The sequence below is a fragment of the Sinohyriopsis cumingii genome, chromosome 9 (assembly GCF_028554795.1).
Source record: "Sinohyriopsis cumingii isolate HCF-2022 chromosome 9, ASM2855479v2, whole genome shotgun sequence".
NCBI classification, from domain to species: Eukaryota; Metazoa; Mollusca; class Bivalvia; order Unionida; family Unionidae; genus Sinohyriopsis; species Sinohyriopsis cumingii.
Window position 1 is genome coordinate 42,034,628 of NC_142969.1, and position 14,166 is coordinate 42,048,793.

The window sequence follows — 14,166 nt, forward strand, 5'->3', positions numbered from 1 at the left end:
TTTGTTACAATTCTGGGTGAGTTGTTCAATGTGCTGTTTCCATGTGAGGTGGTTGTCAAAGAACATTCCTAGAAATTTTACTACTGTTACGTATTTGATTAATTGATTTTGTATATAGAAGTTTGGATAGACTAGGTTGTTATTTCGTTTGGGGGTGAATATGATTGCCACAGTTTTTTCATGAGATATTTTGAAACCCCATTTGTCCACCCATCTCCCTATGTTGTCTGGGCTCTGCTGCATTTCTTTAACTACTGTGTTATTGGCAGGATTTCCATTCCTCCATATGCCACTATCATCTGCAAATTGTGACAAGTTTATTTTTGCGGAGGCTGCATTGAGGTCAAGGTCGTTTACCGTTAGGTTAAATAGTAAGGGACTTATTTCACTGCCTTGTGGTGTTCCATTTTCAAGTGAAAATTCTTCCGAATGGGTGTTGCCTATTCTTGTGGTAATTTTCCGGCCTGTGAGGAAATCGCCAATCCAGTTGAACAAGCGTCCAGTTATTCCAAATTGGTTTAATTTGGCCATTAGTCCATTGGTCCATACTAGGTCGAACGCTTTTCTAGGTCTAAAAATACCGCTATGAGGTTGCGATCGGTTTTCCTATGTGCGTTAAAAGCGAGTTTGATGTCTGTTTCCAATCTGAGAAGTTGGTCAGTGGTGGACCGTTTGTTCCGAAAGCCACATTGATTTATGGATAGTAGGTTATAGGTTTCTAGGTGGTGTTTTAACCTATTTGCGATTATTGTCTCCATTATTTTGCAAATATTGTTTGTAAGGGAGATGGGTCGGTACGAATTTATGTTGTTGGGATCTTTACCTAGCTTGGGGATTAGTATTACTATGGCTGTTTCCATTTGGTGGGTAGTTGGCCTTTATCCCATATCCTATTAAAGAGTTTGATTATGGCTATTGTTATATTGATAGGTAGTTTTTTGTAGATAATGTAACCTAACTGATCCTTACCAGGGGATGTTTCGTTTTTGGATCGTAGGGCTATCTTCCATTCATGTACTGTGATGTCGCTATTTAGGTGAGATTCTTTTGTTCCTTGGTCTTGAAACATTTGAGGTTGGGTTCCCTCCATTAGTTTTTTGTGTTCTTGAAAGTTTCTGGTGTGATTATTGTTGCTACTCATATTCGAAAAATGCTTCGCTAGGAGGTCTGCCTTATCTTTATTTGTTATGGCATTTTTATTTTTGGGGCTGAGGTAGTTGCTTTCCCTTTTATGGCTTTTATCTTGTCCCATATTTGTTTTGAGTTTGATTTTAGAGTCAGTTTAGAGCAAAAGGTTTGCCATAGATTAATTTTAGCGGTTTTTATAGTGTGTTTGTGCTTTTTCTTTATCTTTATACTGCTGGAAGTAGATATAATTTTTGGTGCGTTTATATTTATTTAAGGCCCTTTTTTTGTCTTTATGTGCTATAGTGCACTGTTTAGTCCACCATTGTACAGGGTTTTTATTTTGGATATTAGTTGTCTTTGGGATGCATCGGTTAGCTGCTTCTATAATTGTGTCTGTTATGTTATCATAATACATGTCAATACTTGGGCTTTCTAAGTTATCTGGATTTACTTTAGCTAGTAATACTTGGAATTGGTCCCAGTCTGCCTGTTGGTACCTCCATTTAGGTGGGGTTTCGTTTGGAATGTGTTGAGTTTTTGTTTGAATATTGACTGTGATGGGAAAATGGACACTTCCTAACGTATCTTCCTGATCCACCCACCAATTTGTGATTTGAGCCAGTTTTGGGGTAGTGATGGTTAGGTCTATGGCTGAGAGAGTGCCATCCTCAGGGTTTAATCTAGTGTTCGACCCGTCATTTAAGATGATCAGATTGTTCTCAGTTATCCATTTTTCAACCATTTTCACTCTTTGATCTTTCTTTTTACCTCCCCATAATTCGCTGTGTGCGTTGAAGTCGCCACAGATCATTAGATTGTTGTTGTTGTTATTAGTGATTGCCTTTAGTGAGATTAGGTTGGTAGGGCAGAAGGTACCCCCTGGGTCGTATGCATTTATTATTTGAATGTTTGTGGTTCCTATATTTATCATTACTGACATTATTTCGATGCTGTTATTGATGGTTAGGTTAGGGGGTACTTCTATTATTTCATAGTAGATTAGTGTATCTATTAAAAAAATTGCTAGTCCACCCCCTTTCTGCCCCATGGGTCTGTTTTTAAAGATTCCCTGGGTATAGCCTTGTAGTTTGGGCAGGCGTTTGTGTTCTTGTGTTATGAGGGTTTCCTGTAAGCAGATTACGTCTGGTTTTACGGCCGTATCATTCAGTTTGTTCTGCATACGATGACGTCATTTTGGTGCAGATTTCCTTAATGCTATGTCAACGCAGATTCCAGTAAGTTTATTTAGGCTGAAGTTGAGATGTCAAATCAATTTTAGTATACAAAACCATAATACAACTTACCGACTTTTGCCAATGCCTTTGGGCGTTGGAGTACAGCGTGCGCTGATAAGATTAGACAACTCTTCACGCCCTTAGATAATTCCTTTCTATAAGAGTTATACCCCTCGGTGATCGTATATTTGTCGTCTGCTCAACATTCCCTATTTTGTTAATTAATGCCAGGGTTCATGATTACAACTGGATTACATTACCGCCCCCTCAAATACTATCAGACATACAGTAACACAAAACAAACAAAAAAAAAAAAAAAAAAAAAAAAAAACAGATTAATATTAAAAGTTGCAATTTTACAGTGTATCTATGACATACAAGAACGACTGAAGAAAAAAAAAGGAAATTAAAAAGGATATTTACAGTTCGTCCTGTGAACTCTCAAAAAATTTATTTAAAAAAAACACAAAAGAAACACCAAAAAAAAAAGAAAAAAAAAAAGAAGAAGAAATAAACTGTGTACGCTTGAGACTTTAAGTTTGTTCAGACGCATGTTTAATCAAACCTCTGCTCGTTCGAAGGACAAGCATAACACTTCAACTTTTAAAATAAATTACGGAGGAAAATGAACATGAGCCAATCAGTATCTATATAATTGAATTAAAATTCCATGCAGAACATACTGATTGACACTGAGACTTATGGGGTCTAAAACTTTATAAAAATTAAAAGAAAAGAAAATGAAAATGAAAGAAAGAACTATGCCTATATAGGCGCTGATTTAAAAATAAAACGAACAAACGGACTGGCAAGACAAAAGCTTCTTTTTTCCTCAATACTAATTAATGTGCTCGTTTTTAATAATAATAATAATAATAATAATAATAATAAGTATTATTATTATTATTATTATTATTATTATTGAAGACGACAACGATAATGATGTTGATAATGGTGGTGATGGTGATGTGTCTTTACTCTAGATTAAATGGGTGTTTAATCTTTAACCACTTGCTGCTTGGCATATTGCAATACTTCTTTTCTACGCAGGAGCGACTATGTTGTCTTGCTTGCCCCAGTTTTTGCCTCTAACTCGCATGATAATCTGAACCTCCCGTGCCCCTCGGATCTGGCCATAATCCAACCACTCAAGCTATCAAGTTAAGCCAGTCTATTTTGTATGTGACGGGGGAGGAAGTCCGCTTGAGAGAGTCAAGTCGGTTTCATACGGAAATGTCATATTTCCCTTATATCGAAAACAAACCGAGCAGACTAAAGTTGATGAATGTCCTTCGCCCCTAGCACGATTAGGTTCTTTATTATAAAAACGGGCTTGCTTGGTCACGCTAGTACACTCCCCCCTGCGGTAGTATCCAAGTGAGAATTTCTATCGTCTGCATATGCAGGCACGTTCAAATACCCACGCCCTCCAGGGGAAACTACGTCATAGCCAGACGGTACCTACCCACCACATGTATAATTCACGTGGGTCCGGCGGCCCAATCATGGCCGGGGAAACACACCAGGAACAAGTGACGCACTTAATCGACATTCCATATATGGAAATCCTGTCCCCACCCATCGGACTTTTGCCAGGGACGGGATTTCCTGCTTGGATCCCCATGCAAAAAGCAAGATTCAGACACAAGATTGTATCCGTATACTCATTTTAGTTTTGAGGTAAGTTTTGTTGTTGTCGTGTCAGTTCTCACTTATTGATCATATGAAAATACTGAATACTGTATATAGTCAACAGCAATGACTGACCACGATGATAGTTTCCTTCCCCGGGGGGCAAGAAGTTCAACATGGCAGATTGTAACATGTGACACGGCCAGAACGATGTCGATGTAATGAAGAGTTGATTTGTACATATTTTGTTTGAGACTAAAACGTAGTTTTTTATGTAAATGTCTCATTTCGATGTAAAAGTTAACACACGGGATCTCTGTATTTTGTTAACATGGCGAGGGAGGGGGAGGGGTTGGTGTATCACTCCACAGTATCATTGCCACGTTAACTTCCAGGTTTATATTCGGACTATATCGTCTCGTACTGTTTTTAAACCATTGATAACACGTTATTGTTATATTTTGCGGTTTGTTGTGTAGCCTAACTAGGTTTAATATTGCACCGTGTTTTTAATATTATCTACATGTACATATACATGTCTGATTCGATAGACGGCGCTGCCGAGCGCTAGCGTGTAGATCTTTCGGAATTTATTGGGGGCGTTGACAAAAATATGAAATAAAGTTTATGACTTCATTTAAAAGAAGAACAATATCATATTGTCCTATTTAGTTATTTTTTATGTTTTCATCATAAACAAGCACATTGTATTATTATTATTATTATTATTATTATAGTATGGATTTAATCAAATGTAGAATGAGAATAGCATGACCTTATGTAAAGCTGTTGCTCAAATCTGTGAAACACTTCTATACTTGATAATTATAGTATCCATATGTATGGTCAAGTTGCATTTCTTTACAATTTTCCTTAGTTTAAGATTTTTCAGGACACAATTTGCAACAAGAACTCTAGAAATGCCACAGGAATTATTATAACTTAAAATGCATTCACTTTTGCATCAGTTAACTGATTACGGTAATTTTGTCAATTACATTTCTTACACGTGGTGATAAAAATATAATCCATAATTAAACATGCATGCTACACTGGGCTAAACCTCCTTTCTTGTTTGTGAAAACATTTGGTTTACATGGATTGTTCCTTTATTTTGCCTTTCAATTTTCAAATTCAGTTCTAAAATGGAATTTCTGAAAATACATATCTGAAAATCTTGGGAATATATTTTGGCATGTAATTAGAAACTAATATTTCTGATACAAATATTGCTGCCAAGACTCTTCGCTATCAGTGTCAAAGGCCTAGATGGAATAACACTAAGTCACCTGCTTGAATGAGTTGGATAGCAGTATTTGATTTAACTAAATGACGATGATGATGCAGTAAAATAATTGATAGAAAGTGGCAAGCTTGGAGGAAAAGCATGGACTTCCTTGTGTAAAGTGAATCTTATAACATGGATTCCCCTGTTTGAAGAGAATCATGTAACATGGAATCCTTTGTGTGAAGTGAATCATGTAACATGGATTCCCTTATGCAAAGTGAATCATGTAACATGGATTCGCTTGTGTGAAGTGAATCATGTAGCATAAATATACTGCAGTGTTTTGTTTTTTCTTGGTTGGTGGCATGTCGAATACATTATTGGCATTATCATGCAAATAAGATAGAGCTAAACACCTTTAACCAAGGACTCACCTAGACAGCTGAACTGGGCAGTTATCAAACCAGCAGCTCTTGGAATTCACTGATATGCCAACTGAGCTATGGAGGTTCCCTGTGATAAAGAGTAGATGAATCAAGGTAGATCATATATCAGCAATCATTTACCAAACATGATAGAACGGTTAGGAAGTGTTTACATGGCATTAAAAAGTTCTGTGATTTCAGTAAACGTTTTCCTAAATTCCACTGAAATGCTTGCTACATCGATTGTCAAAAAATGCCTTGTAGTCATGCAGATTTAAGAAATACATGATTACCGGTATGTGACTGCCCTGGAAAAATCCAAAAATGCCTAACTTACACAGAACCAGGGTTTTCATGAGTTTTCACAAAAATTACAGAATTTTATCAGTAGTTTTATAAAATAAAAAAATGGGCAAGTTACATTAAGCTTTTTCTTTGCTGAGGGTATATTATAGAACTTAAAATTCTGGGGGATGGGGGAAAAGGGATAGATTGGATTTTCTGATTATTGGAGGGATTACATAGGGCAGGTGATAAGTTCACATTGTTGCTGTAAATAGAATTTGATGTCATAATCCCACAAGACCAGGTGTGCACTGCCTTATTGCTTTCAGACAAACAATGTTTTTGGGGTGTGCACACTGTGATGCTTATGCCAAATTTATGTCTTGTACTCTCAGAACTGTGTTGCTCTGCTCTTATCACTGTGTACACAATAACACATAGAGACAAAATATTAAACAGATTTAGTACATAAAACCAAAATAAAGACTTATGTTTACTATATTTAGTCCTCTAATTTGTGGAGAATAATGATTTATCAGCTAAGAAGACACTTGTGTTTGGTCAAATAAAAACAGTAAATGAAAGTCTGTATTCAGTAGTAACCTCCATTTTGTTGTTCTAATTTGCATCTTGTCTTTACATTCCCAGTTCATTTGTTCATTCATTTATTCTTACATCGACTCTTTACTTATCAACTTATATGCACCATGCTGTTTGTTCATCCGACTAATTTTGCATTCCTTTAATTACAAGACTGGTGAAATCAAAAAGTAAATTAATTGTATTATTAATGGCAATCTAGACAATAATTTTTTAGAAGAGAAACAATTATTAGAGAAATTTTAAGGCACAACGTTATAATTCAGGTCATACAGCCGTGGTGGAGGACTTTATGAAGATTATTTGAATTTTTATTAATTGAAAAAAATGCAAAATTTAAAAACTTTTGATGCATTTTCTTCTTCAGACATTATAAAGATTATATGTGTTAGAATTATCATGAAATCAGTCAAGAGAATATATGTCTTATAATGAGTAGAATTAAGTACGGAATGTTGCAAAATATCTATGAAGGGGACTACCTTTTTACATTCCTGTTTACTTTTCTGTGGGGGCCCTGATTGGCCGAGTGATCTAAAGCGCTCTCCGTTACAGATCATTGCCATCTCACCTCTGTCTGCGTGGGTTCGAGTCTTGGATTCAGCCGATATGGGTATGTGAGAAAGCTTGCCAGTAGCTTCTCATGTGTCAGTAGTTCTTTCTGGGGTTTTCCGGGGTTCTTCCTCCTCCATTAATACTGGCCACCATTTATAGCCTATCGTGTGCTGAAAAATGGCATTAAACCCTACAACAACAACAACTTTTCCGTGTTTAGATCTTTCAGACATAAACACAGTATTAAGGCAGGTAGAAATGAAGGCTTCTGAAATTTCATTATTAACATATGTTCCATAAATAATTTACAATTATTTCATAATGACAATTAGGCGTTTGTTCTTTAAATTTGCAAAGATATTCAAGGAAAAATATTTAAGATGAACATTGGTGTCTCTCCATCTTAATAAAATTTGGTTGCCTGATTCCATCTCATAGTCCACAGTTTGTACACCATTCATTAGCTGGACAACAACATATACTTAATTTTGGACAGAGATCTATAAGAAGTGTATTGCACTCCAATAAAGTCATTTTTTTTAAAAATGTTTGATAGGATGGTAGCATAAATCGATGAAACAAAGAATATAAATTTACTTTGATTTCCACTTGTAGGGAGATGACCCTCTTTCATTGTAACGGTGACTTTCCATTAGGCTGTAAGCTGATTTGGCCCAGGAAACCTCATCTTTGGTTAATTCAGCATATAGAAATGAGGCACCATAATCCAAAGTTTGTTCATTGGGCTGTTTTGAGGCATGAAGTCATTACATGTTGTCACAGCAGCCTAATTCAAAACCTGCCCAATAAAGAAATCAAAATAGGAGTTGTAAATATAATGCACAATTTTTGTGCAGCCATTTGCTTTTCCAGTGTAATTATTTAAATAGAACTCGCAGTGAATTCCACATTCCAAATTAGACCCTACTTGCCTAGAAATATTTTTAAGTTATCTAGGCTACTGGAAAATTATGCTTCCTCCATTGTGCTTTTCATGCACCCTTGACAGGGTTATCAGTTTGTCTATATATACTCTTACTTGTATATATGTGAAGAAATTGTATTGCTAATGCACTGCTCCAAGAGGTCATGGGTTCAAACCCTGGCTGAGTCATACTAAAGACTTATAAAAATAAATGGTACTAGCAGCTGCCTAGCTTTGCGCTTAGCATTAAGAGGTTAGTGTTAGGACTAGTAGGCCTGGTGTCAGTTTGATGTGACTGGGTGGGACATCATGCTACATGTCTGTGGGATGATGCCTATGGCTAGATATCACTATAAACTGCAACATGGCAGACATCATAGTGATATGATTGAATAATTGTTAAAGCTATGTTAAAAATCAAGATCACACACACACACCTCTTTTTACACTCTCACTGCCCATTTAACTTTCCAAATGCCCTTTTTGAAATGTTTCTATAATGTCTGCAGTGTGACAGTTCATAGTGACTTAGAGGACATATACCATCTGTACTTGCTTATAAGTCCAGTCAAACTGCATGCAACAAAGATCCTGTTCTGCCTTAGCATAATGCAACTGCAGATCTGGGTCTGGGTTGTTTGTTTTACAGATTACTCCTAACTAACTGCACAGACCTAGATCTGTGGGCACATTATGCAATGGCAGATCTGGGGTCTATTCAGTTTTTAGTTGGACTGGTCTTATAAGCAAGAATATGTGGTAGATGAAGGTTTACTATGGCATGCTGTATATGCATTTGTATAGAACATGGTACTCTAGTAAACAGATTGATATCCAGCCATATACGTATTTGTATAGAACATGGTACTCTAGTAAACAGCTTGATATCCAGCCATATACGTATTTATATAGAACATGGTACTCTAGTAAACAGCTTGATATCCAGCCATATATGTATTTATATAGAACATAGTCTTGTAGTAAACAGCTTGATATCCAGCCATATATGTATTTATATAGAACATGGTACTCTAGTAAACAGCTTGATATCCAGCCATATATGTATTTATATAGAACATGGTACTCTAGTAAACAGCTTGATATCCAGCCATATACGTATTTATATAGAACATGGTACTCTAGTAAACAGCTTGATATCCAGCCATATACGTATTTATATAGAACATAGTCTTGTAGTAAACAGCTTGATATCCAGCCATATATGTATTTATATAGAACATGGTACTCTAGTAAACAGCTTGATATCCAGCCATATATGTATTTATATAGAACATGGTACTCTAGTAAACAGCTTGATATCCAGCCATATACGTATTTATATAGAACATGGTACTCTAGTAAACAGCTTGATATCCAGCCATATATGTATTTATATAGAACATAGTCGTGTAGTAAACAGCTTGATATCCAGCCATATATGTATTTATATAGAACATAGTATTGTAGTAAACAGCTTGATATCCAGCCATATACGTATTTATATAGAACATAGTCTTGTAGTAAACAGCTTGATATCCAGCCATATATGTATTTATATAGAACATAGTATTGTAGTAAACAGCTTGGTATCCAGCCATATATGTATTTATATAGAACATAGTATTGTAGTAAACAGCTTGATATCCAGCCAGTTTGGACCTTGATTATGAAACCATACTCTTGTCTCTGAGTGTCAGTTTCATTTTTGTCTCAACTTAGCCTTATAATGTAATTATTTACAGTTAACTTTTTATTTTCATTTGTGGTGTAGCTTAATTATCCAGTGATAAATCCACGTCTTAAGACCATCACCCACTTTTGCAATATGTTTTGCACATTTAATATTTAAAAAAAACTTTCTTGTGATCATAATGAACCTTGCTTTAAAAATAACAAATGGGGCTTTCCTGTGCTTATAATAGAATAAATAATGCAATGATATCCATATATTGTCATGTAGCTAAGCATTTAAAGAGGTGGTATAAATTGGCTTTTGTTAATTACAGGGTTTTCCTGCCCTTGGGTTTCTTAAAAACATTGTGAAAAAGGTGGTGGGGGTATATTTCAGTACTATCCATATGATTACCATGAGCAGCAGGCATATTATCATTGGTTCCCTCAATGGGTTCTTTGTATTTGATAAGAAAGTCATATGCACTGAAATTTTGATCATGGTGATATTTAAATATTTTTGACCAAAACCTTAATGCAGTTATAACAAATAAGGCACACAGTAGATATGTGACACATTGTGAGTTGTTGAAGTCACTGGTAGGTGGGTAGGTAGCTGTTTGATCTAAAATGCAGCTGTTTTAAACTTTCAAGGATAACAGGTTAGGGTTTATGCCAGTATAGCCTTGATTGATTTTAATTTTAGTTCTACTAATTGGAATAAAAAGGGTGGTTGTTGAAGATGTTTGGTATTTTGTGTTTTCTATCAAAGCTGATACTTTAATACAAGTTTTCTGTATAAATATTTATTGTATTAGGTGACCAGTTTTTCAGGGGATCTGTAAAAAGAGTTTGTCATTTAACAAAGGTATGACAGGATTAATTATTCTGTCAAATACCACATATGAGGTAAAGTGTTTTATATACTTGCTAATAGGTTGAGCCAAACTAAAAAACAACAAAGATCCTTATCAATCTGCCATAGCATAATGCACCTGCAGATCAGGCTCTGTCTTGTTTGTGCTACTGATTACTTACAACAAAACTGCACAAACCCAGATATGCTGGCACATTATGTGACAGATCTCGGTCTGTGCAGTTTGCAGTTGGACACGACTTATAAGCGAGTATATATATATGGTACATGTATCTTATATGCTAGTAGGGGTCTGTACACACTGATTCAATAATCTTGTCTGTAGAAACACACTTAGATCTCCCAATACATCCATTAAGGCCAAATATAGGACCAAACACCTTCAGCCAGCAGTCCTATAGATACCACAGGTTGCGTGGTTTTTAATTGTACATTGAGCTCACTATTGGCCATATCATGCAGAAGAAATCTGAACTAATTGCGTTTTTGAAGGACATGTCAAGGCATCTGATTCAAGCTGGTCAGGACAGGAATCAATCCCATGACCCATGTGTCTGATTCAGGCTGGCCCATGTGTCTGATGATCTAGCAACAGAGTTAAGCATGTATGAAAAATGTGGTTTTTAGTAGGTGTCTGTCTTGGACATGTGAATGCAGGTATTTCTAAAAATAATGTTTACCCTGAATGAAAATCATGCACAACATTTTCAAGTCCTGTCTTTATTTATTCTAATAATCCCTCCTTAGTTGTATATTCAGAAAATGTTCCCCTTTATTCACTAATTTGTGGGAAATTCCATGTCCCCCACACATTTCTAGAATATTCCCTGTTTCATGACAGGTGGATTTCCAAATCAGTGATCTTTCAAGTTGTGTTTCCTATTTTCCTTTGCATGTACATATCAATTGATCTAGCGAAAATAGAATCTGAAAGCAAGGGATTAATGGGCCCTTTCATTTCCAGTTCGTACAGTGATACCAGGGCCAGGGCCTTGGCAGTTCATTGCTTTACAAAATCATTTGTGCAGAAAAGAATAATAATTAAATCAGTCACTTAAGGTTCAAAATAAAATGTATGTGGGGATGTTTTTGTCAGATAAGAGAAACTACCTGCGCTGCATGAATAAGTACAGAACTGATAGAAAGGTTGTTTGAGGACTTGAAATTATAACAGTGACCCCTTCCAGCAAGAGACTCTTATGTTCCATCCCATTATGTGATAATTGTTTGGGTTCTATGCAGTAATTAACCACAACATACCAGTCTGTTATGATTAGGTGGTAGCCTGTTGGTTTCTATGCTGTCAACTACATTGATAACCATGGCATACAAGTCTGTTATGATTAGGTGGTAACCATTTGGGTTCTAGGTTGTTAACTACATGAGGCCACTGTTTTGGCCAGATACATGGTACATTGATCCGGCAAACAAGTGAACTCCATGTAACCCCCATTGAGTATACAGACAGGCTAGGGCAATCCCCAGGGCAGAAACTACACTTTGTTAGAGTTGGGATTGGCAGACTGTGGTCGTACAGTGAATCAATAAAGAGTCCTAAAGCAAATGAGATATAGGACTGTAATTACTCTCCATCACAGGCAGGCATCCAGTTTGTATTAATAATACAGAAATGTCTGCACTTTGAAACTGTAGGGGAGGGGTGAAGGTTTGTGTGTGTGGTGAGTGAGAGAGAGAATAATAAAAGTATACAACAAAGCTTTCACATAAAACTGTTTCACCTGCATTTAAAACACTGATGTATTTTGATTAATGGTATTTTATATGACTGACAACAAACACCAATAAGATCTTAACATTTATCCATTGGTACAATTTACCTTTGTAGTCATTGTCTGCTTACATGTTTTTGATACATTAAGTAGTCTGGCTTGTAAAAGAAACAATAGGCCCAAGTAGGCCTTGTATTGCTCAGCTGGCTTACAGGACTTTATAGTTGACCATTTCTCTTAGCTGGATTGTGTAGTACCATGAGAACACAACACATGTAAACTATTTCCCAAACTTTTTTTATACCAGTAATGTCACATTTACATATTTTAATAATGTCTAATAAAATATTCATCACAATGGTATAATTAATATGCATAGTCTCTTGCACAGAATTGAATTTGTCCAAGCTAATATTGAAGCTAAATTGAAATTTAGTCTTTAGAGTTATAACAAGCTCAGCTAGTCATTGACAAGATTCCTTCGTAAATTTGTGTACATCCAGCTCATAATCAAACTCCTTCAACATCATGGTGTTACAAGATTATTCACCAGGTTTGATCAAAATCAGTTTAGAAATATGATTAATGGAATCTTGACAAGCGCAACCAATCAAATGCAAGATTGCATTATTATTATGCTCATAAATATTCATGTATTTCATTCATCTTGCCATCCAATGGCAAATTCATTGAACTGTATGGGTAAAAACTTTATTTTTGTGCGGATATATGTATTGGCTCTTTCAAGGCATTTGCTTAGAGGTAGTGTTTTACCAGTTGATCATAGAAAATTAATTCTCACCTTCCTCAGCAGCTTTATGTCTGCAACCAAATTTCAATTTTTCTGAACCTGAAAGATAGAGTAACACATCTTAATGTAGACTTGCCCAAGAGATACCATATGTACTTGCCTATAAGTATGGTCCAGCTGCTGATTGCACAGACTTGGATAAGCCATTACATAATGTGCAGAAAGATCTGGGTTTATGTAGTTTATATTTGTCATCAGTGGAACATGCAGCATAGACCCTGATCTGCACTATGTGACATCAGATCAGGGTTTGTGTTGTTTACTGATGGGCTTGACTTGTACCTGCTAATATAAATCATCATACTGAATTTAGCCTCGTTATAAGGCAATAACACAGTGTTTCCCTTTACCCTCATTTGCTCTTCAGAAACCCTCAAATTTTGTATTTGACCCCCAGTTTTGATACCAAAGTTTGTATTTTACTCAGTCTGATCCCCAGTTCTCACACCAAGGAGAGTTTTGACTCTCAGTCTTGCTCCCCTAGGGGATACACTGATAACAGTAGATATATTTCCGGTCGGCTGAATGTCCCTGTTTCTCAGTGCAGACCTTAGCACCTTTTCCCCCATGGAAAAATAAACAAAGGTCAGAAATTGATTTGTGCATCGAATTGAGCCAGTTTTGACCAGTACTTTGAAGCACTTAGTACATTATGTATATTAATCATTATAATTTATGTTTTTCCATATCTAAAAAACAAACAAAATACCTGCCTACCCTAATTTTAAAGCCAGTGCAATAAGAAATTCACATATTGGGGGGTGTGTGCATCATGGACACATTTCAGAAGGACAGAAGTCTGTTAACTCTTGGGTATAAAAATAGATTTCATTCGACTTGAAATTTAGTTGTGGATAATGGTCTGTAAACTACACTTTACAAATAGTTTAGATCTTGGATTTAGTGGTTGGTATGGAAGGAAATGAATGGCTACACTGGAAGCATTTCCCTTCCTGATCTCATAATGTCAAATCAAATGATATTTTTTACTCTATTTCTAAAAATACAATGTTTGTGGATCTCTTTGATCAAATGATCAAAATATTTGTCTTTGCAGACTTGTT

General features: G+C 35.8%; 1 protein-coding gene across 3 annotated transcripts in view; it reads left to right on the plus strand.

The window, feature by feature from the left end:
- The first annotated feature begins 3,701 nt into the window (after positions 1–3,701).
- Positions 3,702–14,166, plus strand: part of LOC149791625 (NGFI-A-binding protein 1-like) — a 41,382-nt gene continuing 30,917 nt past the window's right edge. The window contains exon 1 of one of the 3 annotated variants that reach the window (XM_089970180.1): positions 3,702–4,043. Coding sequence is in view for 1 of the 3 variants with exons in the window: in XM_089970179.1 (XP_089826305.1) it covers positions 5,753–5,762 (10 nt within the window). In the remaining 2 variants the exon portion in view is untranslated. Of the gene's footprint in view, positions 4,044–4,137; positions 4,214–5,619; positions 5,763–14,166 lie in introns of those variants that run through there. The other 2 variants (XM_089970181.1, XM_089970179.1) reach the window with 2 other exon arrangements.